This window comes from Aythya fuligula, chromosome Z, assembly GCF_009819795.1.
Source record: "Aythya fuligula isolate bAytFul2 chromosome Z, bAytFul2.pri, whole genome shotgun sequence".
NCBI classification, from domain to species: Eukaryota; Metazoa; Chordata; class Aves; order Anseriformes; family Anatidae; genus Aythya; species Aythya fuligula.
Window position 1 is genome coordinate 10,414,094 of NC_045593.1, and position 27,134 is coordinate 10,441,227.

General features: G+C 41.3%; 1 protein-coding gene across 7 annotated transcripts in view; it reads left to right on the forward strand.

The window, feature by feature from the left end:
• Positions 1-27,134, forward strand: part of UNC13B (unc-13 homolog B) — a 212,908-nt gene that overhangs the window by 81,012 nt on the left and 104,762 nt on the right. For all 7 annotated transcript variants that reach the window (XM_032205600.1, XM_032205604.1, XM_032205601.1 and 4 more), the window contains one exon: positions 113-203. In XM_032205600.1, coding sequence (XP_032061491.1) covers positions 113-203 — 91 coding nt within the window. The remainder of the gene's footprint in view (positions 1-112; positions 204-27,134) is intronic.

Sequence of the window (27,134 nt, forward strand, 5' to 3'; positions counted from 1 at the left end):
TGTTGGTTACTGCAGCTTCCAGAGCTGAAGCTGTGATTGCAGAATGTAATGCTGAATCTTTATGTTACATATGAGTTTTTGCCATAGTGATTTTCTGTTTCTTGTTCTTAAGCTACCACGGTGACAACGAACCACCACCATTTTCTCCAGCAAGAGCCCATTGGATTCGAGCCATTAGCAAAGTTCGGCTGCAGCTTCAAGAGGTAGGATGGAGAAATGCTTCCCTCCTTCTCTGTGTTTCCTGGGTTTTAGATCTGTGGCTGAAGGTTTAATTTCTTTTTCCTATTACAGTTCTGATGTGTTGCAGATGAAAAAAAAAACAATCCAAAATACTGTGTAGGACTGCAGCTTGTTCTGATGGCCTTAGAGCTATCTAATTCTACCAAACATTTTGGACACTATTTTTTGGAACTAGAGATAAATTATGAGAAAAGATGCAGAAGCGGGGAACATAGCTAAAAATTTGTATACGGTAATCAAAAAAGGTTTGGAACTAGATGGTTTGTGTTGAACTGTTAAAAATGAAGACTTTTTCTCAAGGCAACTTGGGGATAGCTTGTTAGCTTAGTAGGAGTTATCTGTATTATTTGTCGCGTGAAAATGTTCCTTGGGAAGTTTTACATCAAATATTTTTATATATACTAATTGAAAGTGGGTGTATAATAAGTCTCTTGGTATTTCCAGCTCATGAAAGTAAGATATAAAAATAAATAATCTTGATTTGGGAAGTCAAAAGGAAAAGGTTGCGACATTTTCTTCAACAGTATAAACAGTGTTGTTTTTAGAAAACAGCAATTAATCCCCCCAAAGTTTGTTTTTTTTTTTATTACAAATCTTTTGCTTTTATGTGTCTATAGGCCCACAGAAAGAAACCATATGGTGTGTTCATGTTCTATAGATGATAAAATATTGCATATTACCAATATAAGTACAAAGTGCAGAGCTAATATATTTCATTTAGAAGTACTACTGTCTTATATAACTTTTTTTAATTTTTTTTTTTAAGAAAGAATTTTACAGTATCTATTGATCAGTGGCAGAACTTTTATTTCTCTGCTGGATCTGCTGCAAATATTTGTGAAGACAAGGTTTTTGTCTGAAAGGCATCCGAAGTGCCATAGCAGAAATGTCTTTTCTCTTGGCTTATCTGGATTGTAAATTATTTCCAAGCTAACAACTACTGTGTTACTTCACTTTTGAGCAGAATTAATTTAGGTCAAAACTATCAGTGTGACACTGAAATGGAAGACTACCATTAGCATCCAAGAAGATAGGGAACTTCCATTTTTGTTCTGTAGCATGCACAAGCAAAAGAGTTTAGTTCTGTACCTATGGAGAAGAAGACGTGCACAAGCTTACTAGAAAGGACAAGACGTTCATTGATGCCTCTGCCTAGATATCTTTTTGTCTGAGAGAGTACAAGGACCATGAGGTGATTCAGTGTTAATTAAAACTTCAGATTAATGTATTCTGATTCAGTATTTCTGCTGAATTTTTAAAGTAAGACTTCTTTGAAATGATTGTTAACAGAAACACCACTTTAGTGTTTCTAAACTGGTGGTTTTGTGACAGCAAAATGTCACAATTCACTTTGAGTTAACCACTGCTAACTTTTGATCCAAACTTTCCTTAAAACAAAAATCTTAAGTGGTGGAGTATTCCAGCAGGCTGTTCAGGCTTTAGCTGTCTTTATTGTGCTTTTCCTAACCTTTGCTGTAGATCTCTCTTGCCCCACAGAAATCCATTTCTCTTGAGTAGGACAAGCGGTAAAGTGCAGAACTGATTCCCTTCCTCTCTCTGTTGCTAAGAGAGAACCAAGCCCCACTCACTCTTCTCATATTTGCCAAGGTACCCTTTTAGCCTTTTCTTTGTCAGTTTTTATAGTCACTTTTTAATCAGCACTTATCTTTTTTCATTCTTTTCTTCTTTCTGAAGCAGTGTCCAAAGTTGAATGTGGAAATCCAGCTGAGAGAGTGCACACGTGCACTACAGAGCACGGAAGACTTTGTTCTCCGAGGCTGTGATCCTGATACCCCAAGATATCAGGTGTCTTGTTGTGGTGGTGCCTTTTTGTCTCAGGCTGACACTGCTGATCCATGGTTATCCATTCTTTCTGGAGCTGAGGTCCCTTCTGATGAAGGGCTTTATCAGTCGTTCCCTGGCCTATATTTGCATTGGATTAGATCTGTATATGGATTTGCACTTGTTCTCACAGAATTGTTTTTTTTTTTCACTCATTAAGCACATTTCTGTCTGTCTCTTTGTAATCTGTTATGCCTACAAATCTTTCAAGTCATTTGTGAGAAGTTATGTAGTACTGAAGCTGCCAGGCTGTGCACTACCAGAACTGCTGGAGGGTCCCTACTTGATGCATTCTTTGAGTTTGTCTACCCTGAATATAATTTTTCCAGTGTGTTTCAGGCTGTTTTAGCAGTTTCATTAAGACTTCAGGGTATGAAACTTTCTCTTCTCTTCTCATACCCCTAAGACTAATTTACCTTGTTATAGAAGGAAGTTAAATGCATTTGACACAGTTCTACTTTTGATGAAACTATGCTCCCTGTTATTTCTCTCCTTTTTATGTTATAGATGATTCACAAATAATTTGCCTATTTGTTCCAGTCTTTAATTCCCAGGAGGAAAAAAAAAAAAAAGTTTTGTAATTATAATTTCTTAATAATTATGTAGGTCCCCCTATTCCTATTTCTTAAGCATAAATGCTTCGTGTGCCCTTTCCCCATCTTTAGGTGCACTACCTGTTTTTCAAGTTTCGCAGTGCTTTGTGGATTGGCAGCGTTGGTGTTACACCCTAGTATCTGAGGATGAAGATTTATCAGGGCCAGCTGACTCAGAAATAATTACATGCATTTGTTTTTCTTTACAACATTATCTTTCCTAACTTGCTAAGCTAACTAAACTTATTTTAAAAACACAAACAAAAACCCAACAACATTTTAATTTTGCTAGCTACCTGACTGCAGTTGTCCCTGTCAGTGAAAACCAGAAGCAATTAAGGCATCAAATGTTCCAGGCATCTTAATGCCACCTGATGATAGCTCTCCTTTCCTATGAATAGTAGGCATTGTTTTTTGGTCATACTGTGTGTTCACTGCTAGGTTTTTAATTTTGTGCTTTGGCCTTCTGATTTCTTCCCTCCATGTTCATGCTCATCCTTACAAACCCTATCAGGAAGATATCTGTACTTTAAGGTCCAAGCCCTCTGAAGAGCTTGCAATGGGTTGGAACTGGTTTCTCAATGCACCTCCTTTTCTGCTTCTTCACTTGAGACAGCTGGTGATTTATGCCTGTTAATGCTGTTTTGTTAACTGCTAAACAGCTTCCTGATCTCGTCGCCCTTCAAGCCTGTTTCTCATGAGCTCTACCGATTTTCTGATTTATTTATTTATTTATTTATTTTTAGTTTGTGGTTTTGAAACTAGACAGTGGTTATCTAGTGTGCCTCACTCATTTCTTTCCAAGGCATCAGGAAAGCTGTCACAGTTTTCTCAGATACATTTGCATCCCCAACTCATTTCTCTGTCGTTTTCTAGAAGAGCTTCTCTGCTAGTTGCTTTCTGCATGTTCTGCATCATCAGCTTATTTCTATGTCTTGTTTGAAAGTCAGTGTTACCAATACAGTCTATCCAGATGGGTATTGGGATTTTAAAACTCCCTGTGATAGTAGTCTAATGTCTCAGGTGATTCTGTTGGTAGCTAGGAAAGGTCTTGCCTCATTTATCTGAGCACCATATTAACGTTTTTCCATCTTCTGTCATTACCTAGAAGCTTTCAAGAGGACTATCTTCCTCTTTTGTTCCAGCCCTTACAGCTGCTGCTTAAGTCCTTCATGTTCAAAGCAGTGCCTCCAGCTCTTTTCCATGTTTCCTTTCCTCAGTCTGTGATATTATTTCATATTAGTACTTGTGGAGCTCCAGTTCGCTGATCCGAACTATTGGATTCCTCTGGCATAGGCTACTGAAATGGTTCTTAATGCTCTTAATTGTTAATTATCTGGCTGAAATTTGAAAAAAAGACACCCAATAAGTTTCCATATGTGATGCGATTATAAATCTCCTGAGCAATTGAGCCTCCTACCTGAGAAGAGATTAATATTCATGTGAATAATATGCATACATCCCACAGCACCATGAGTCAGAGAAATGTAGTATTTTAATTAAGACTTGACAGTTACAAAATGGCTCAGAAATTTGTAACTATGCTTGTTAAAAAAGCTTTGTGGTAGCATGCATAGTTTCTTTTTCTTATTTTCTGCTGCTCTTTCTGTGTTTGTGAAGAGGAAAATTAATTATGCCAAAATCAACCTAGGACATTCAGCCCTGAGAGGAATGACTCAATAATTCTCACCTTCACACTTAGAACTTTGTCTACAAAGAGGGATTAATTGATAGCTCGTCTGCTTCAGTCCTTCTGTGGGAGCTTTTTTTTCAGAAGAACAACAAACACATGGCTATTGCATTTTCAATTTGCAGCTCTCCTTAACTGAAATAGCCCTCAGCTAGGGATGTGGCTGGGTGATTTTTAAACAAATTTGACTGAGTTTTGTATAATACTGAAGAACTGGCTCACTGGAGAAAAGGAAAAATTCAGAGAAATTATCATATTGCATCTCAAGAAAATCTTTCAGCATTTAAAGGTATTACAAGAGTGTGTGGGGCCTGGAATTTTATGCACTTAAACAGATTCTATGTATTGGGGGAAAGAGTCTTCTGTAACACTTTTCTCTTTTATGTCAGAAAGTTAAATACATCGGTATACTTGCTTTTTTTTTTTGTTTGTTTCAAAACCAATGTCATTGTAGCAGTGTTCACTCTTTGGCTTTTCTTTTTATAGATGCCATTTTGACCAATTATTTTGATTTTAATCTCAGATGTTGCCTGTTAAATGTCAATAGTCTGTTCTTGTTGATGGCTGTGTAACCAGATCACATACCGAGGTGGCAGATGTAGTTCATGACATCGTTCTGGAATATGATGAGCACCCAGAGCAGGGGATTACTGGTCTCACTTTTAAAAGCCCTGGTCCAGGGAGGATGTCATATCAGTGGTTTTGAAGTGCGAAGCCCTATTTTTATTTTGACAAAGAAAGGTTTTATTGCAAACTGTTCTCCTCTTATGTGAGGTGCCCTGAAGAGTCCATTCTGGACTTCACTGCCTGCATATAAATGCGGGCCCTCCAAGCAGTACAACTGGTACTGCACAGTGGCTCATGGAGGATGTACCTGCTTTGAGCCAGTCACCAAGACACCAGAAACCCTTTGTGCCTCTCAGGAGCGGTGCAGTCCATGCAGTAGTTTACTTTCGACATTTCACATCCCTTAAGCTTTGTTGCCAAGGTGTCTTTTTATCAGTCCCGTGAAGATGAGTAAGCTCAGCATTTTGAAAGCCTCCCACACAGTGACAAAGAAGCAAACTGAAGCACTATGTACTCTTTCAGAAAGTTACCAGAAACTTCTCTTTATGCAGAGAAACGACATCTCCACTTAGACGTCTTCCTTTTTTTTTTTACCTGTGGTATTTATAAAGGTTATCTTTAGCTTTCAGCTATATCAACGTTGATGATCAAATGTCTCCGGGATCAGGGCTGGTGGGGTTCTGGAGAGCACCCTCGTGCGTAGGAGGTCTCTGTCCCTGCTCCAGAGAGGAGCTGGTAAGGCATGAGTGCGAGGGTCGCTGCCAGCTGTAGTGCAGGCTGATGCTGGGTGGCAGTTCTTGCAGTGGCAAATGCTTTCTGCATACCTTATCTATAAAATGTGTATGTGGCTTTCATACTTCTTAGGGAAAGTGCAACCAGAATTATTTATAAAGCATTTAAATACAAAAGGAGTGGAGACCTGCTGTCATCTTCCCTTGTTGTGTCGTGATCTTACGGGTGGCTTCTGACTTCACGAATTGGCAGGTCTTGTGGGATTCCCCAAAGCCCCTCATTGGCTTTTCCAAGGCAGCTTTTAGTGTGAGGAGATGCCCTGGTACTTGAACAACCTGTGTCTGCTGTCTCGTGGCTGCATCTCTTTGAGGGAAGGTTTGGCTGACGTGCTCTGCTCAGAGGAGGGAAGCATTCTTTCATCTCCAAACATCTCAGATAAGATACTTGCATATCTACATCTGTTTGGGCTAAAATGTTTATCATTACCAAGATTCTCTGAGACCTACTAGCATTTTTCCATGCTTTACATCAAATGTTATGGTATAGCAGTTGTCATCATTTGTGTGCACACACAAGGAAATAGTCTTGTACCATCATTAATGCAGCTGTTCTGATTTTCAGCAGATTTTCGATAACCTTATCTCCAGTGGGAAAAATCAGAAGGCTTTCCCCTTTTCACAGTACCTATGCTAAAATTAAGAGGAATGCATCTCTTGTGCAGCAACATGCTGGTCAGAAATGCTTTTCATGATGACCAGAGCAGCTAGAAGCCTATTTGATTGCTAACCAGATTTTCTGTGATTTTCTGTAAGCATATCAGTGCAGTAATGCTCTAATTCCATTCATTTCTGCTAAAAACCAATTTCAGTGTTGAAGGTCTGCATTCCCTGGCACATGGGATATCTGTCCCCTTCAGTGAAAACTAAGTTCCCAGTTGCTGGCTACAGGGGGAAAAAAAAACAAACACAAACTTGGGAATCTTTCTTAAAGCTGTAGCAGATGTTTGAAGAGTGGATAGGAGTGCATAGTTACCTGTCCTGGCACACTATTTTACTTTTTCCATTGCAAGCCTCCCATGGGCTTATGAGACCTGGGGATACTCTCCATGAGAAGTTAAAAATACAAAGCCAAAAAATCCTGACATGTTGTTTCTTTTCCTAATTTGTAGTACTATTCAGGACTATAGCTTCACTTTTCTAGTTTTGTATTGTAAACTCTGCACATCTACAGCTCAAAATAATTATCAAGTCTTTAAATGAGAATTGAAGTGCATTTTACTTCTTTTCCAATGTCTATTCCATTGATTTCCTTAACAAGAAAGGGAAGGCTGTCTGTGCAGCATCTAGGATATAGATTACAAGCACAGGATGTTCCACAGCCAGGCACATCTCGCTTTGTTCCATCACTACGTGTTAAGCTCGAGTAACCAGGTGTGGTTGAACTGTATGGTCCTGTTCTGTGACTTGTAAGGTCACACTGACACATGCAAGTACTGGGATGTACATGAATAGTTTGCTGGTAGATCTCATTTTTTGATTTGAAATAAATCAAAAATAAAGTCAGTCATGAGTGACTGACTTCTGGAGTGAAGCTGGATGGAAGTGGCTGGGCCTTTTGCATGGGATAGTTCTGTGTATTTTTGCTTGTTTGTTTCATTTTTAGGAGCTAGATTTTTTAGTTCTGGCTTTTTGAGATTGACTGGGATGTGACCTGGGAAGGGAAACCCCTCTGCAGAGGAGCCATCAGCTTAAGTTAGAATATATCTGGAATAAGGGAATGGGGGAAACAACTGGCTCCTGGCCTAAACTGGCCAGTACAGAGATTTTAACCTAGATTTTCCCCATTATACAAAGTGCACTGACTGCTAAGCTGCAGCTCTTATCTAGGTATTGCCTCTTCCGTCCTCTCCCTTCCCTGTTTAGATATTTCAGACCTGAGATATGCTCCCTTAGACATTCATCACGATCTTGTGAAACAGGGCTGGATTCTGACGAGCTGATGTTTTCTGGAGGAAAAGATTCCTTCTTCACCTTCCTCCCTTCCACTGGAATTGTGCTGCTGCTGATCAGAGAGTCAGATGTGGGTGGCAGTGTGGGTAAATGACCTTATGTCTCACACTGTTCCTAGGTTCCCAATTAACAGTGTGCACAGAAATGCTGCCTTTTTGTCTTTATCATTTCTCTCAACCTGGTCACAGCAATTTCTGTGTTTGTCTGCAGAAGTGGCTTGTGTGTTGTAGACTGAAGAAACTATCCAATGTGCACAAAGCACCTCAGAACTGGGATGAGCTATGGTAAATGTTTTTCCTCTCCCTGCTGCTGTTCATGTTTGTATCAATACTTCTTCAAATACCTTGTCCATATACTTTCCCAGGACTTGCTGCGGCAGTTGTGTGAAGCTTTGAGGAATAATTGGAACCGAAATCTGTTTGGAGAGCAGACCAAGTCCTCTTAACAGTATATCATCATCAGTAGAAAAGTACTAAAAGTGTTAGAACTGAGGCAGCCATTGCCATCTTATGCAAAATCCCCCCCTTTGTGCTTTGGTTTGGGCATGTAATGGCAGAAGGAATTGCAGCAGCATGCTTTGTTGAGGAGGGTTTGTATCTGCTGTGGAGTGTGGCATGGAAACCTACCGTGTCCTGACCACCTCCACGTGCACTTGCACGTGGTGCTAAGTGGAAATTGAGATAGATCTAGCATTGGAGTAAGTCAGTTCCTCCTGCTCAGAATAGGGGTGCAATGGGAGAGGTGGGTGGGGAGACTCCTACCTGCCACATACGCAGCTCTTAAAAATAGCATTGGCTGTTGGGAGAGCCAGACTTCACACTCTTATTTTTAAGGCTCTGCGTGGGCGGAGGGGATATTTCCCAGTGTTGTGTATTACTGAGACAATCTGTACAAGAAATGCTGCTCTGGAGAAATAGCAGTGTGCTTTGGCTTACAAAGCACAGGACTTGGGGAGGGGATGAGCTGAACAGCACTGTCTGAGCACATCTTAAGTGAAACATTATTAGTGCAATATTAGCAAATGTTTTGAATAGTATCATAACTCCATAGAAAAAGGAAGTAGAACAGAAGATGGATTTAGTACATGACCATTTCGTTGTAGTTTTCCTTTCACTTCTGTCTTGTTTTCCAACCTGTGTGGTTATACAACTTGTTTAGATGCAGAGCAGGGTTGCTCTGCATGCTTCTGAGCTGATTTTTGGAGTTGTGTAAGGGCTGTTGTGATTGGCATTGTCTAGTGCTCTGCATCTGGATTTAAGTAAATGACTGCTTTTCTTTTTCCTTTGTATTGTAAAAAAAATGGCATCTGGAGGTCAGAATGCTGTGTGTAATTCTTAGTGTTATGCCTGAAGGCAGCAGGATTCCAATTCTGGTGTTAAGTAGTATATAAAATGGAGTATCTTTTAAAAAAAAAAAATGTTTGCACATTTTAATGTCAATGATTTACTGAATTCAGGCTGCTTGAAGGTCTTGTGATACAGCAAATAATTGCAGTCCATTGGAAAGTAGTTTTCCAGATGATACGAGAACTTTCTCTGCATCCAGGACTCTTAGCATGCAAACAGGCTTTTTAGGCTGTGTCACGGCCACCAGCAAAGTGTCTGCTGTTTGCTTATTGTTCAGAGTCTGAACAAATTATGACTTTGTGGAGTGGGACTTTGACGTCCCTGGCAGTGCTCAAGGCTAGGCTGGATGGGTTTTGAGCAACCTGGTGTGGTGGGAGGTGTCCCTGCCCATGGCAGGAGGTTGGAATTAAGGGGTCTTTCTGGTCCCTTACAACCCAAACCATGCTGTGGTTCTATTTCCATACTATTTCTAAGATGATGCCACACAGGAAACCAGCAAATGATTTGGATAAGCTGTGGGAGAGGGGACACTGGGGCAGTCCTCGGAGGGGAGATGCTGAGGATGTGAGCTGAGGCCAGGCAAGTACGGCTCAGTTAGCTGAGCAGACTGGAAGCTTAGAGCAGGTGTTGCCGCCATGTACTAATAGAGCAGGGGAGTAAATATTGGCAAGTTTTGCAGCTATTTAAGCTAAAGGTTAATGTTAGTGCAAGAACAGAAGGGTATAAGCTGGTTATGAACAAACCCAGGCTAGAAATCAGAAAGTGATATTTCTAATTGTTAGTGAACAGCTTCCAAATGGGTTTCTTTGCCCTTTCTGTTTCTAATTAATCTAAAAATGGGTCTGTTTATGAAAGCTATTATATGACAGTCGCCTGTGGGAGCAAAGAATGGGAATTCATCATCTAGGAAGCCTCTAAGTAGGCTGTGAGAAATGTCCGTGGAACCGCAGCCTCCGTAACTGTTTTTTGTAGTGTGACCTCCCTGTGTTCACACTGCCCACCTGCCTGCCTTTGCTGCCGAGCTCTGCTGTTTTGCAGGACCCTGCGGGCTTCGGTGCACAACCAGAGGTGTGTGGGAGAGGTATTTGCTACGTAGATACTGAAGTAAAATTGCCAAAATCATATTGCAGTCCCTCTTGGATGGTGACTTTTCGATACACTTGTGCAGAAAACATTAAGGATCCAAGACAGCGTGAGGGGTTTCTCGAAGAACGGTGTGTATCAGTGATTCATGCTTGGTAATGAACCTGCCAGAGCTATAATTTTGTTTTCTGACAAATGATCAAGTTGTAACAGTTTCAGAAAATATGGTGTAGTGTATAAACAGTTTTGTTCTTAAAGAGATTTAAAAAATTTCCCATGAGATTTCAGTTGCTTATTTAGAGAGTAAATTGCAATTGAACGCATACTCATTAAAAGTTTCTAAAAGCTAACACAAGGAAATTATCTTTTTTAGGAGAGCCTGAAAAGCAGCAGAGAATATTAAGGCAACATTAAGTCTGCAATACAAACTAAAAAGGAAATAATAGAGCTATCCAGCTAGAAGGGAATTCAGATTTAACCGTGAGCTGATTTATCTATTTAGATGCACCTTGGACATTGCTATAAGTATAATTCACTTATTCGTGTATGTAACCAAAATAGAGATTACTTTATGTAAAAGATCAGTTTTATTTTAGCCATGTTTCCATCTGTTTTTTATTTTTGTTAATGAGTCAATATTCACCTTGTCTTTTAAGATAGCACACACATTTTGAGACACTGTTGTTGAGAAACTGAGAATGCTAAATTTTGCTGCAAATTATTTAAATTTTTTCTATTTTTATTCAGCATATCGTGTTAGTATAGCAGGTTGAAATGCATGCATGTGTTTTCGTGATATCTCAAAAACAGGGTACGTGAAGGATCCAGTTTTGTCTACACACATCTATAGATTGTCTGGCGTATTCACTCTGAATTTTGTTATGCCTTGTTTTAGGAAACATAATTTAAAGCAAGTACAGCATCTTTATATTTGTGTGACATGGATACATGTTGCTCATTCTAATTAAGTCACTCTATTTTTAGCTGACAGTAGTAATAACTAGTTAATATAAAACTATGTACAGCTACTGGAATCATCCTTTTCTCATCCTGTGTTTGAATCTGCTTCTCTTTGGCTCCAGTGGAGGTGGTGTGGCTTCAGTTGTCTGAGACAGAGCAGAGTCAGCTACAGGAATGCTCCCCCTATCCCCTCTGCTCAGGATTTGGGTGTGTTTTGGTCAAAATGTGGTTGTCCCTCCCATCACAGACTTGACAAAGTGGTTAATTGGCTGCTCAGTCATTTAACTTTGCTTTACATAGCTGACCTAAACCTGGCTTGTGGTGCAGTTTTTATCCCCTTGCAGAGGCTTGCTAAATCCAGTTATTTTCACTTTTTTTGCACTGAATTTCTTCCCCTTTCTCATGACTGGGTTTCTAGACCAACATTCCACTTTGTAGAACCTGTCAAATGCCTTTACTGGAAGTGTGAAAGCTGTGTCTGGGCTTATTAATACCAGTGTGATTGCTGGGGTCAGCTTTGTCAGAGCCAGTGTGACAGTGTCCCTTTTTCTTGTTCAGTGCACACACTAACAGTGTCCTTAGAGACTGACTGAGGCATGTATGTGGTTCATAACAAGTATTTATGGAGCATTTTGGTTCATTAATCAACTGCTGTCTTCTGCGGGGAATATAAATGTACAAAATTATTCCTACCTAGAGAGAAAGGAATATTATTTTAGCCAGCAGTCATTAAGGCGAAGGTGGTGTAGTGAAAAGCTTTATTCCATGCTTACTGAAAGTTGGTACATCTGTAGCAAATGAGGGAGAAAGTGCAGGTAGAGAAAGCAATCTGTGTCAGCAGAGGTAGCTGGTTATTTCTCTGTGTTACTAGTTATTATTCTTCTGCCAGACCGTTGTTATGTGAGGCTGAACAAGCCATGTTATGGTGGCCTTGGAGGAGAGTTTTCCTACTGCTTCTCCCTGTGACCCATTGCTTGATTTCTGGTTATTTGACTTAAGATGCTGGAAATGAGACATCACAGCAATAACTGAAGTAGCTGTAAGCCAGGCTCCATAGTATTTGAGGGGCTCCAAATTTAAGTAATCTGAAAAATCTGGCTTTGGGTATCTTGAGGTGGCTGTCCAAATGGCACAGGTCTTGACCTGATTATGTCCTCATTCTTTACTTGCAGTGGGGACTTGTAAACTTTACAGAAATAATATGAAAACACCAAATGTTTAAATTACTTGAATAATATGGTGATGTGTGCAGTGAACGCTCCTTAAGCCGCTGCATGTAACAGTGGTTGTTATTGTAGGACATAGCTACAATGCAATAAATAATACCTATGGTCATGCACTGAGCAATGCAAAGGAAACAAAGAGTTTCCTGCTCAGAGAGCAGTAGGACACCCTCTCTTCTTGCTGAGAAAGGGCTTTACCTCCAACCGGAGAAGGAATAGTCTTTTAAATACACACAAAGTGCTACCCTGTAGGATAACGTTGTGTATAGCAAAATAAAGTAATAATAAAAATCTGGATCCTGAAATAATGTGGGAAGAAAAAATAAGTGCTTTTTTCAGCCCTTTGTAATAGTGGAACCTTTATCCAGAGCAAGAAAATCAACTCTGAGCAATTTGAGGGATACACAACTACTTTGTCCTGAGGGCATGCAGTAGGAGATGGGCAGAGTATCATGTCCTGACAGTGCTGATTTAGGCTGGATGAAAAGAGGATGTCTGGATCCTGAAAAAGAATTGGGTGCTGGAGGTGTTGGCTGCAATGTTTACTGCAGAGAAAGATATGAATTCCAGTAGCCAAATCCTTATGTTTTGGACCTACATTTTGCAGAATGCACAAGTGGTTTTGTCTGAGGCCACTTCCCTCTTTTCACTGTCAAGCTCAGGTAGGGTTTTGCAGGGCTCTGCAGTGTTTCAACTGAGCTGCAATGCGGTGGGCAGCTGGGTTGTCACGCAGACCATCTGTGGGGAATAACACACCTTCCTCTTCTGTCACTGCTCCCAAAAGGGTGATAGTGCTCAGCTGACACCAGGGTCTTTAAATAGCCTGCCAAGGTGACATGCAAAGTTAGGACACAGGTGTCTGCTAGCTGTTATGTGTATTACCGTGTAATTTTCTACCTGAGACAAGTTGTGGAATGATACAAGTAATGAGCAATAAACATCAGACCTGGTCAGTACATGAGGAGATTAATTAGACCATCCATTTTCCTCTAAAGCATCCCTGAAAAGTGCATGTGCTCCTGCTTGTTAAAAGCTTCTGGGCTGGAGATTTTGTAGCTTCCCTAGACAATCTCTGCTTGCTTACGATTAAAAGCTTTTCCAGATGTCTAACCTAGCTTTCCACTGTTGCACATTAAACCTGTTGTGTCTTTATCTGCATTTACGATATAAATGTTGACTGGTTTACATCCCTTTTCTGTGCCCCAGCTGGTTCATGTCTGAAGTCTGTTATGTTTACCTGAGGTCTATATTTCAAATTATCTGCAACTTTTCCTTCCCAGGTTTCTCGATCAAAAAAGCAATTACAGCTCAGAGTATAATTCCAGGTTTTTCCACCTCCAGCATGTCTGAGCTCAGATGCCTGTGCTTTTTAGTGATGTTGATTATTTAATTAGGTATGCAATTAAGGCATTGATTGTAATTTTCCAATTTCATGAGTATCAAATCCTTATGTTATGGATGCCATTAGGAGGAAGAGAGATGTAATTTGAAGGAGGAAGCAGCAGAGGGAGAGTTTTCTCTGCTATAAATGCTTCCTCACTGCCTGTTGACCTGAGATATTCAGGCTGACTGATTTAAAAGCAAGTTTAATTGTTGCTTCTGGAATGGGAGCAGCTAGTTGGTAAAATTTTCGAGTCAGCTAGATAGTAGAAGGTAATGTGGAAGATTTGCTGTGAATCCATCTTCTGCTTCTACTTTTTGATTAAAAATGGAGAGTGACAATTCAGCTTGAGAAAAGCTTCATCACTTATGGGTGGGCAGCCAAAACCCGGGACAAGAGCCCTGGAGGCATTTGTTTGTTTTCAGGAGAACATTTAAGAAAGCTTTTAGTATCTGTCGTTGCTGGGGCACAAGGAGACAAGATGTTAACCTGAGCCTGCCACCTGAATCAGCTTTGCTTTTATAATCTGACTCTGAAGGCTGGTGTGGGCTGTGATGAGTGGGGTGCTAGTGTCTGAGCAGCAGCTCCTGCAAGGAGCGTGGTGTCTGGGAAATAAGGCTGGTTTGTGCCCTGGGGTGCCTGGAACCTATTGGATGAGAATAAAACAGCCTTTTTTTTTTTTTTTTTTTTTTTTTTTTTTTTTGTGAAGCACTGGGTTTCAGAGCTGATAGCTTTTGGCTTTGTTTCCCAAAAGCCAAGAGTGTGTAAATTCTCAGAGCAGTTTTTGGTGTGGCAGCAGCAGCCTCAGAGGAAGGAGGTGGGAGGACTCCTTGCAGGCAGCTCTGAGGTCTCCTCTCAATCCCTGCGTGGTAAAGATTGGCCTAAAGTGAGGAGCATGAGGATTCATCACCCTGCAAAAGCATTAGTGCTATTTTAACTCCAGGTTTTTCATTTACCTTACAAAAATCTCACTCCTTGAATCTTGCTCTGTGCTTAGCCTTGGAAATATCCTTCATCATTCCCAGGGTTGAGCAGACATCCTTACATTCAAATCAATGTTGTCACATGGAGTATTGTCCTCTTTAGTACAAAGTTAACAAGTCAGTCAGTGATTTGGGCTCACCTGTTTACAGCAGATGGACTTGCATTGCCTGTCCTTGGAAGGTAAACAGGCCCGGTACATCTGATCTTCAGCAGTTTTTTAATGTACCAGTGCTACTCTTTTTGTCTTTCTGTAAAGCAAATAATTCACCTTCTTTTATGGAAGAAAAACCCTTTTTAAAAAGGGGGAATTCTGGGGGCTTTGAGGAAGAACACGTGCCCTTCCTTTTTCTTCAGGTGGTTGAGGGCTAATCTCTGGCCAGTAACAGTTTCTGGGATGTTCTGTACTGTAGGTGGAACCTGTGCCTCTGTTTCCTCCCAAGCTTGCAGGTTGCTTTTGCACCTTACCTCCCCTCTTTCCTAGGAGGAAAAGAAAGAATCTGTGCTTTGTGCAACACCTTACTTGAACAAACTTGTTCTTTTGTCTGAAGGCAACGTCCTAAATGGATGAATGTTGGATGAATGTGGTCTGGAGCTGTCAGGTGGCTGTAATGAGAGAAATGGCATTGACATGATAGCTTTAAATGCCTTGGAATATACCATCTCCTCCAGCCTACGGTCTGAGCAGCACTGCTTATGTTGTGGTGATGCACAGCTCCTCAAAGCAGGGTATTCACTGGGGATGGCTGTCAAACAGCAGAAAGTCGCTGCTTTTTCATTAGCACTTCAGTCTTTAGACTGCAGATTGATTTTGATCTTTGTGTGGCTTTGAAGAAGATAATAAATAGCATGTTTTCACTGCAGAATCAATTGATGATAGATATTACACTGTGTATTTGAACTTCTAAGGGCCAATGCAGCTCTGAACCCAAACTACCTTACTGAAAACTCTGTCTTCAGGGAGATGCAAGAAGCAGTTTCATTTGGGACAGATGGTTCTTTTTGTTTGCTTCAATGGGAGGAAAATAATTTATTTTAGAGAGCTCTTGGGTCAGAGATGTCTGAGTCCATTTGTGAGATGAATTAAACCTGAGTGTGAGTTGGGCAGAATTTATCCCTGCTGTTCCATTCAGGCTGTCTCCATTGATTTTTCATTCTTCTCTGTTTCTTCTCTTTATGTAATATCTTATCAGTTAATTTACTTTGTTCCCCCAGTTTTGTATTTCCTTAGGAGCCAGGGCACTCCAAGTGTTCTTGCTTGTTTTCCTGCAGGGAGAAAGGGGTGTGAGTGTGTAGGAGAGGGAGGAGCAGGACCTGTGCTTGAAGTGTCCTCTTTTTTCTTTGGTTAATCCACTCGTGCTCGTGGAGGAATTGCTTACTTACACAATTTTATCAGTAATTCAGTACTTTACAGGAAGTTAGAATCAAATAGAAAGATAACGAGGATTAAAAAAGAAGAAAGGGTAATGTATACCTCGCAGACATCAAAGCATTTGGCCTATATAGCTGAGCCTGGTTTTATCAGTTTTAATAACTCCCTGCTGGCTCAACCTAAAATTAAAATCTGTTGGCGAATTAAAAAATCACAGTACGAAGTATTTAAATTTTTAAGTGGAAGTTTATTTCTCTTGTAGAAGGCAAATAACTCAGTGCTCTGAGCCTTAAGGTAAAGCACACTTTCTCATTGGCTTTTCATTAGACGTGATTCGTGTCCTAATTGCAAATTATCTTCGCTATTTCCATAAATGAAGCATTCCTGACAAACAGCACCTGTGTCAATCTCCTTTGTGTTAGGTAAGAGATTTTAAATGTTTGAAAGGTACTATCTTCCTAGCTGCCGAGAGCCACCTGTATTTTGTCTGTTCATAGCCTCATTCTCCTCCTCTCCTTGTGAGGCATGGGGAGGACCGTGACATTTTCCAACACTTCATTGCTCATGACCTCTATTAATGATGTCTCCTGTCTCCTGTCTACTGAATCTTGCTCACTCTTTTCATGTTATTTGTCTGGACCAGTTCCTAAAAGGCATTCATGGGAGTATTGGGGTTTTCTGTGGTAGTGCTTGGAAATCTGCACAGGCTTTCAGGGTCTCGAGCGATGGGTGGAGGTTTGTGTTTGGCCCCAGTGCATTTTTGACTTGGATGTGCTAGTGCATCGATGACTGCAGGGACAGGCAAAGACCATGGAAAGAAGAGATACAAAGGGGCAGCGATGGCAGTGTGACAATGGCTCTGCTTGTAGTCAGATCGTTGGAAAAAGTAGGGCAAATGAAAGCCTACGATGCTATGCAATGGGTAATCCAGGTGCTATAGACAGTTAATGCCAATGTTAACTGAGTGTTGTCTGACTTTATTTTTTTTTTAAACTATTAGTGCAAATGAGACCCCTGAAAAGTCCTTTTTTTTTTTTTTTTTTTTTTTTGTCTTATGTACAGCAGTTTGAAGATATTAAGTGCCACGCAAATCCTGAATTGCATTTTTATTTTCTCACTTGGGCAGTCTTCATCATTATGTGGATGCATTTGATATGGAGCTTCAGCTCTGAGCTGAAGTGCTATAATTGGTGTGTTTAGTAGCAATCATTTCTTTTGGAACTCAGTGCCCTTGGTTGGGTAAGAGCCTTATCATGGCGGGGTGCAAGCATATAATGAGAACCTTGGGGTCAGGCTCTTAAAGGCATTTAAAGCTAAAGCACCTCTGAAACTCTGACCTGTGGTCCCTGGCCTTGCAGCAAGGGAAAGAGCAAAAAAAGGGAGGATTCTCTGGGGGATAGAGGATATCAGTGAACTCCAGCCTCACGCGGGCTCTGAAACGAGGTTGGTGACTTGGTGTCTGTGCCTGGCTGCAAGGGGCAGTGCTGTGTCTGCACCTGGAAAATGCAGAAGGGCATTTAGCAAGGTTCATTGCTGTTGCTGTTAAGACCCAAGTATTGCGCACCGTGGCGTTAGTCTGCCTGTGTGCAAAACTTGTGCTTGTGTCCATCAGATAAATAAGCAGATGGAGACACCAGCCTGGCTGTTGTCAGCTGATTCTTCCAGATGCCGTGAGAATATCCCACGCGGTGAGGGCAAGGCTTGGAGCACAGTGATGCTTGTAAGAGGAAATGGTGAATGAAAGTTGGTATTGGCATAGGTAAGAGATCTGGTGCGTGATGGAGAGGAACAAATCTCATTTTAAGCACGGCTGGCTCACAAGGAGGTGGGAGGTATTTGAGCAGATGGGAAGATAGTGGCATTTCCACAGCTAAGTCATAGAGGCCTCTTCAGAATCCTACCCCACACTGCAAAAAGACTTTGTTTTGAAAGATGCGGGGATTTGTCCTCGATCAAAGCAGGAAATGCACGCAGCTCCCTTATAGCGCCTTCGGTGCGAAAGGCACAGGAGAGAAACAGCATTTGGGAAGGAGGTGCTTGTGTTGGGTACACAAAGAAGGGGGACCTACTGACAGGATGCAGGGAGCATTTGTCAGAAGGGGGATGTGAGTGTGGACCAACTGGCCAGGAAGATTTTTTTTTAGCAGTGGTGCGTTGGATGCCTTTGGGACAGCTTGTGGGGCAAATAAGCACTTCTTAATTAAGCACTTCTTATGGGATCAGTGCCTGCTGCTGCTCACTTCCTAGGGAAGAAGTGTCAGTACAACGTGAGTGGATCCGATTCTGTGCACAGCATTTCTGCAGTCATTCTTTATGTAACAATGTGACTTACATTTTTGGGAAATGCAAGATCACCGGGTGTTCAATCCCCCACACTGGTGGCAGGGCTGGCACTAGTCTTCCTTGGAAACCAGACAGGATCCGTCTGAGTGAGGGCATTGCTGAACCTTGTGGGTTAGTCTGGGGTGAACAGGAGATGCAAAAATAGACATACATATCTGCATCGGGCAAAGAATCTTCTTGGAACTGGTTAATTATGTTGTCCTGGGCTTTTCTGCCAGCCCCCTGCTCCGCAGTCCTGCAGGATGCCAGGAGTCAGACAGAGCGCTTTTCCAGCACAGATCGCCTCGCTGTGCTCTGTTGCCTGCTCTCGTAATGCCAAAGGAGCGCGCTTTGTCTTTAGTCAGATTGGCTCTATCAGTTCGTATTTCCTTCTGAATGGATAATAAAGTGGAGAATCATTTCAAGGCGAGGAGTGTTGGTGTGTGAGCGAAGCGGGGAGGCTGCGTGTGAGGAGCTAGGCAGTAAGCAGCTGACGAGGAGGAGTAAAGTAGCAATAGCTGCACAGCTTTCTCTCTGCCTCTGAAGTACAATATTTTCTGTTGAGTCACAACTGAAGACAGAGATGAAGTTTTTACTGTACTTGGTACTGCCTGGGAAAGGGAAAAGATGCATTGTGTTGATGAATTAAAGAATTTCTGTTGAGGGATACTCCTTGAAGCTGACAGGATTTCTGCATTTTTGGCTTTTACATTCACTGGCTTCTACTGGTTTTTGCTTTTTGGATTTTTAGAAACTGTTTGCTTTTTTTTTTTTTTTCTATTTTTTTTTTTCTTCGAAACATGCCTTCTACTTTGCATGGTTTCTCATCGTAGTGCTGCTGTGGAACAGGATACTCTCGGTGCCTTTTTACATTGCTTTCCCCGATACCTGAGATGGGACACCAACAATGTGTTGATAATCTCCACAGTGAAAGTTCATTATCGGGTGAACCTTTAACAAGATTAGGACTCCTTCGGGACTTGTCTTTTCTATGAAACCAAGCTATTGTATTCTGTAGTTTCTATTCTATGTATTTCCTTTACATTTAAACATTTTATTTTGAAGCAGAAAGGTAAGTGAATGACTGGAACAAATGAAGTGGCTGGGTATAAACTGCAAGTAGGCAGCAAACAAGCAGGGTTGTTCTTTATTTTGAGTGGGCTGTGTGCATGTGTTTACTTTGGTAATACAATAGCTCCATTTGAAGCTTACTGGATTTAAACACATGCTTTGAAAAGACAATCCACTCTTAGTAAGTTCATTTGTGTGCTCTATTTCTTAGTTTTTGTATTCACCCATTAGACACTAATTGTAGATGTCCTATTGCTGGTACAATTGAGGTTGTCTGTTTACTTCTCACACTTCTCTGTTAGGAGGGTTTGTTTCTCAGCTGGAATTTGACATCAAAATCACTGTGTGAAGAGGAGTTAAAGGGAAGGGAATTTTGGGATAATATAAGTTTGATCACTTGAAGAGCAAATAGCTTTAGAGTAATTAAATTACTGGTTTGATTCTGCCTTAAATGTCACTTAAAACAGGCTTGCTTTTAACCCCGAGTATTTGTCATTGGCTTGATTTCCTGTGCTGAGAAGGTTGCGAGCTGATGAGATGAAATGACTGGCATGAAGAAGCAATGAGGATGCTGTACAAGCTCATGAATCAGAGCAGATGGCGTGGCTGTTTCAGATATCTTTTCAGTTTTCATTCCTTTTATACAGGCAGCTTTCTTTTGCTAATGGAGAGAGCCTTTGGGGGATAAACATCAAGACCCAATACAGAATGCTAAGGTCTTCTGCCCTCAAGATGAAAAGGAGAAAGCTTATAGAAGTAAAGCTTCAGTTTTAGCCCAGGAGAATTTTAGTTGAAGAGCGCTGCAGTTTAGCAGCATGAGCTGGAAAAGCCTAATTGTTCTATCAGCTGCCTACGTTACCTCTTCCCAGCCTCTCTGAAAGCTGCCGAGTGTCTGCTCGAAAGAAGTGCAGGAAAGGTCAGAAACAGTGAGCAAGATCACATAGCATCAGCCTGTACTACAGCTATGTTAGCTCTGCCCTGACAACAGAAGTTGCATCTCTTAATTCATCACCTTGGGTTGGTGAGTGCTGCCTGTCATTCCCCCACCTGGCTGGCCCTGTTAACTGAGGCACCATTCCCTGGAAAACCAGCTCCAGACCACAGTGAGTAACCAGAGTTTTGAGAAAAATCCAAGGAACGTATATTTCCCGGTGGCTCCTGTCAGAGATGGCAGCACTTGGGGAGTTCAAACTATTGCTTCAGCACTGGGTTGTAAATTGGATTACAAGTAGAGGAAAGGTACAGCATGTTCTGTTTCTGCTAGTTGAGGCAGAGCTCTTAGTATCCTTCAGTGCTTTCATAATGGAGCACACAAACCTCATTTAAAGCAGAAGTACTGGGTTTGGACTGACAGTGCTCTGTCTCTCTCTGTTCTCTTAGAGGTAGCTTAACATTCAGCAACTTTAATCCAAAGCCTAGCAGATGTTTGTACAGTCCTGATCCCAAGACCAGCCAACTTGTCAGCATGCTGCAGTACTTGTGCTTGTTCTCACTGCTGTTTCCTTTAAACAAAAAGTTGCTTCTTGCTCATGGCTCATCTGTTCAATATAGTACTTGGTCCTTAGGATCCTGACTTGGAAGAAATCTGTTTTAAGGAACAGTCAGAGCTGGTTATATCACAGTACTTTAGGTTGTCATGGGTAAATCATTTACTGGAGATCCCTGATTGATTCAGCTGTGTACAAAACCCCCTCATGTAACCTAATCAGTGCTCTGGAAACAGAGGCTACTGAATTTAATTGCTTCTCAGTTTGCTCTTAAACTGCTGATAGCTGGCTGCTTAGGTTTTATATTTTCTGCCAGGGAGTGAAGTAACTTTACTTAATAACAACAGAAGAAGCTGTGATTTCTTCTCTTTCTATATAATTTTATTTTTTTTAGCATTCAGTTATCCTTTTTGCCTTTTTCTCAGCACAGGACGGTTTCAGCACACTGGGGGTAGGTGTCTTAGACTTAGCTTGCTGCTGGCTATGTGTGAGCTGTGAGTTCTTGTGGTTGGCAGCTTCTAGCCTGTACCTAGAGAGGCACTAGGAGACAACCCCTCTTTCTTTGATTCTGTCTCTGGATGCCTTCCTTTCTCAGCCACCAGGTAATGACAGACCCCATTTGTTACTGCAACTGTGCCATCCACTGCCACTGTTAGCTTGCAGAAAAAGCTGTGCTAAAAGGATGTGGCTCCACAGGGAACGAGCTTGTCTCGAGGAATGGCAACACTGCCTGGTGCCACGGAGATCTTGGGAGTGCTCCCAAGGCAGCTTCACTGAAAAGGCACAAACATCTCAATCCTTCTCCATCCGTGCTCACAGAAGTGATACCAGTGGAGGGAGACCAACATTAGCCCCATTTAACAGAAAGCTGAGGCACTTAACTGTTTTTTTTTTTTTTTGTGTCTCCCGTGTTTGTAGTGGTTATTAAGGAGTTAAAGCAGGGCGTGCTATCTGTTTACTCCCCTACACAGCGACACTCTCTAATTATATGAATTTAATTTCATGCTGTTTCTCAACAAAATTTTTCATGCTGGTGAACATGCTTGCAACACTTTAGTGAGTTTTTACCCTCATACTTAGTGATTTGTACAGTTCCTTCACTTTGTAGCTACATCAATAACATGCTGGTACAACAAAATATTATTCAGAGGTGTTTTTGCCTCATTTTAATGGCTTTGCGTAAAAGGTAAGGAATAACTGTGATGGGAGAGGTACAGACCTGTGTAATTCATTCAGCCAATATGTTGTATTCCCCAGATCATTTTTTCCACCATGAGGGTTACTGACTAGCCAAATCTGACCTTTTGTCCTCTTCCCTCTTCTCATCTATCAAGCTGTTCTGGAAAGGATTCAAGTGTGTTTTTCCAAAACGTGATAGGCAGGAAGGCTGGCTCTCACGGATGTCTGCATTGAAGTGTTTTGACACAATTTTTGCTCAGTTTTATTGAAACAAATCTGTTTGGAGGTACAGATGAAACCTGGAACATGTTAATGGAACTGCTTGAACATTTCAGAAAGTCCTATGGGCAGGGCTGGGATGCAGTTAGGCAGTTTTGCAGCTTGTGCTGCAGCACCAGAACAAGAATGCAGCCTGAGATTTGGCAGGCAATGGGGCTCTGAAGGGACTATGGAAGGATTGCCAAGGGAGTGTGAAGTAGCTTTTTGCTCACATTGTTTTGTTTTTAAAAAACATTTTCATCCTTTTGTAATGACAATCTTTTCAATAGCATGGATATATTTCCTTCATAGTCTACTGTGAAGTGTGAAGTGCCATGTGTGCCTTGTGTACCTTACATTTAGCAGAAATGCCCCGAGGTGAGCACATTTTTCGGAGTACATTTTGTTCTCCAGTCCTGGTGTTCCTTGCACAGGATTGCTTAGCCCTGTAACTTCTTATTCCAATAATCAATGCCAGGACTCAAAAGTTAGTTTCTGTTAATTATCAGAAGGTTTGAAAAGAGACTCATTCTCAGAAGCAAGCAATGAATTTCATGTTTAGCTATGATCCATCCCAAAATTAAATCTAATCATGTTAATTAGTAAATTGCATGCTCACCTCCAGAAGTCATAACGTCAGCAAAGCTGGCTGTAACTGTTCGTATCTCTGTCAAGCCTTGCTGTTCAGATTCTTTCAGCAATTAAAGTGTTTAAAAATGCTGTAATATTCCCAGGAAGAGTCGATGTTTCAGCATGCGAAGTGCTGGGGCGATGTTGCTATGGCAGCCTTAGCCATGAATTCTTTCTCTTGCTGATGCCAAAACCTCCTTTCCCAGAATGTCCTGCATATTGGTTCATGTTATTCTTCATATTTAAACGTTGTTTTATAAAGTAAGAAGACCATTTATCAGTCACTTCATTGCTTTTCCTGTAGTAATTGCTTGCATGGGTAACACAATACCACTGTGTGTGGAAGATACTAAAAATATAATCTAGTCCAAAAGACTTCACTCAGTGCCATGGTGGTGTGAGTCAATAGGCAGAGAAGGTACTGTGAAATACTTTTTGGTCATGGTTAATTGTTTTTTATACCTCTTTGAGTCTGAACATCACATCTACCCTTGTGTACCAGCACCTTCTAATGTGATAGTCTGGGGTAAAGGTGTCTCGCTATTTCCCTTACTGTGATGAAAACCAGAGAGCTGGTAGAGAGATTTTAGCGGAGCTTCAGTGGACACAAAGAAGCTGTGATCTCACACCCTATTTTTCCGCTTAACTGCCAGATTTTTGCTGCTTGGGGCAGTGCTAAAGGCACTGCAAAGCTGCCTTTGCTTTTAACTGCGTCTGCCCAGTGGGTCTTGGAAGCAAACACCCTGTTCAGAGTGGCTTGCAGCTTCTGGTGGAGACTGACCTTCTGGAGAGTGCTGTCAGTGTAAAGTGTGACTGATTCCCAGTTGTCGAGCAGAGATCTCCTAACTGCAGTTTATTCCTTCATGGGATTTCTCATGTTCTTGTTTCTCAATCACTGATGATCATGTGCCATGTTTTTACTCCTGTTGTGATCACAAACCAATATATCAGGAGGAGATGTAAGTATTGTTTCTGTGTTAGAGATACTCCAGAAATGTCACCTGTGGCCAGGTAATTAGTTGTGCAGTGTTTGGTTCATCATTCCTCCCTCCTCCCCACCTTGATTTTAAAATCTTAAGATGCCAATTTGGTCCTTACGGAAATTACAAGATAACACAAACATCCCCAAAGAAAGGCAGTGATGTCTTACTCCTGCTTACCTTGGGCTTAGCATCCATTTGGTTAGTTGTAGGTTGGAGAAATAGTGGAAACTGTGCGTGCTGCTCTTCAGTCTGCCCACCCAGAGACAACTGGGCGAAGCTGTAAGTTCTGCAGAGAAATGTCTGCTAAAAATGCAACCAGAACAAAGTTTGTGTGAGGGCTTGCAGTATCTGGCAGGATATCAGGATGCAAATATCCTTTATTTAAACATGTGATTTCTTGATATATGTTAATATGACTTCTGAAGTGATTCTGGAAGAGAAAGACTTCAGTGAGGATTTGCATCAAAATTAGGTATTTTTTTGGCTGAACCTTTATTAAGGTTTCAGTGTCACTTTATTGTCTGTGCTACAAGGGAGCATGACCCTAACAAAACCATCATTAAAGTATTAAGGAACTTTTCCAGGGGACAGTTAACTGCACAATGCCTGCTTTGGGTCAGCAGGAAGGGAGCAAGGAAATGCACCCAAGGTGGGAAGGAGGATGGAAGCAGGCGATTCTCTTACCTGCTTGTTGGCTTGTTTTTTATAAGTGGCAGGGTTTTGCTCTTTGATGCAAGCCGAGAGATATCTGTTCGCTTCCACCCACTGTACAGAGAGGTGGAGAGGCATTGCCAGTGTCCTCATGCTCTGTTTCGGTCTTGTTCCCGGACTCAAGGGGAGCAGTTTCTGTCCTTCTTGGGACAAGCTGGAAAGGTATTGCTGGTATTTGTAATCAAAGCTGTTGTTTTTTGGAAGTCTAAAATGAAATAGGTGAGTGTGCATGTGTGTACATGTGTGTGAGCACACAAATGAAAGCTTTGTAGTGTTTGCATTAACTGCCTGCTTTGCAATGGCTGCAGTCCTGTGAGTGTGTTCAACAGGAAAAAGCATCCTCCGTAACAAACTGCTGCTATCAAGCGTTTAAGCATACAAAAGAACCAAGAGTGAACTTCAGCTTGATTTCTTTTTTTAAACTAAAATGATTATTAAGCCCCTCTGGTGCACTGAAAGCTGCATGCAGAAAGGAAGCGTGACGAATGCTGAGCTTTCCAAGGGAGTCCTTGCACAAGCATGTGTAAGCTTTTCTCCTAGCACTGAGGGTTTGATATGCTGGAAAATACTTGCAATGAGCATCTCTGCTAGCTACCCTCAAGCAACACATGGAGGGAGCCACAGCTGTAGATCTCTTCTTCCAGGGTGCCACTGAATTCAGGTGCTTGTTCTCTGAAGGCTCACTTCTTAATATTGACACAGAACTTTTTTTTTTTTTTTTCCTGGTATTAATTACCAGTTAGCCTATCAAGTGGAAAGGTAAATTGTTTAAGTAGTGGAAGAAGATAGCCTGAGCAAATATTTCTTAGGTCAACCCTGTTCTATGAGGGATTAGTTAGATAAGAGATACTAAAAACGAAGCAAAACCAAACCAAAAGAACAACAACAATAAAAAAAGCCCATATAGATCTTTATGGACTAATGACCTGAAAAATTATATAAAATTAAAAATTAATTTCTTTAAGAAGCTTACAAGTTTAATGGGGAATTGTTTAACTTACATAAGGGCAGGTATGGAAGTTCATTTGAGATGCTGGATTATGGGGCTTAAGCCTGAAGCACAGATGCAGCCTCTGTTATAGCATGTTAATTAGCTCTGATTATAGAGATTGGTATTTGCAAGTGCCCTCTCCTCCAGATCAGAAACCTTTCTTTTCTTCCCAGCCGTCAGAGAGAAACAACAACTATGAAAACAAAATTTTCACTGGGATAAAAATGCTCACCGGCAGCAAAATGCTGGCGATATTACAAATGGCTGTCAGGCAGAACTGGAGGAATTATTAGAGAAAGGGCTTCTGTTCTTCGGCAGTTTGGGGTCAGTACAGGTGTACAAGCCTTGAATTAATCTTCTGAAATGGGGATTGCTGTTTCACCTCTGAAAGAGGCACCTGGTGAATGCTTCTGTGAACTCTGGAGCTGGCCCTTCGGCAGTGAAAAGGCTCGGAGCTTGTTGGTCTTTAGGCAAAGGCATAATTCAGTGTAGACAAACCTACAGTGGCATTCAGTCCTCTGCTTAGCATGAGAATGTGAAAGACTTGGGCTTAGCACCTGGTCCAGCCCTCACTAGTGGGTGCTGCCAAGACAGCACACGACCACCTTTGCAGAAGATTTCGGGGTTGCAAAGACCATGCCAGGGAAACCAAGGTTACCAGTCCTTAAAGGATGGTGAGAATGGAGTAGGAGAAAAGCATGTTGACATGAACCTGATTCTTGGTCTAGCTGTTTTAAGACTAGAGACCCTGTTTCTGTTCCTTTCAACGTGGCAGTAAGCCTTCCTCCATAAAGCAGCACTCAGCGAAATTTAACTTAGGCTGAACATTGCTTGTGATGTTGGTTGTAATTGTGGATTTAAAAGAAAGTCATTTTTAAGGACTGGATAATTACAAAAATGAAAAATTAAAGGCATCTACTATAGATCTTCCATGAAACAAGAACATGAGAAAGAATGTGTGCTTCAGCAGCGAGCCCAAACTGGCATGTCAAAGGCGCTGGCGTCCTCCAGTCACCTTGACTCAAGGAGGATGTCTGCCTGGGTCTCTGCCTGACATTCTGGAGAAAAAGAGATGTTTGTGTGTTTTTACGTGAAGACACATAAAAAGTTTTAATTAGGTAGCATGGTATTTTTTTCTTTGTTCTTTGCAGAGGCGATTTAAATAGGGAAAATGATCCACTACAAAATCTTGAGGGTTGGAGTAGAAGTGACGTGCAGAATCTTCATGCTGTCAGCTCAGCCTGTTCGTACATATGCTGAGTGTGGCATATTTAACTGCAGGTTAGCTTGGGAGCCAGTAAGCTTTGAGATTTATTTATTTTTTTAGTGTTTAGTAGCAAAATATTAAGATTAAAATATTAAAATAGCAAAAAGGTTTTACACTCAAAATCTGTCATCCAGTCTTCCTGCCACTGTGCATGACTTTGTTCAGTTCTTGGGGGATAGCTGGTACCGAGCCAAGTAAAATTTTATTTCTGCTTTG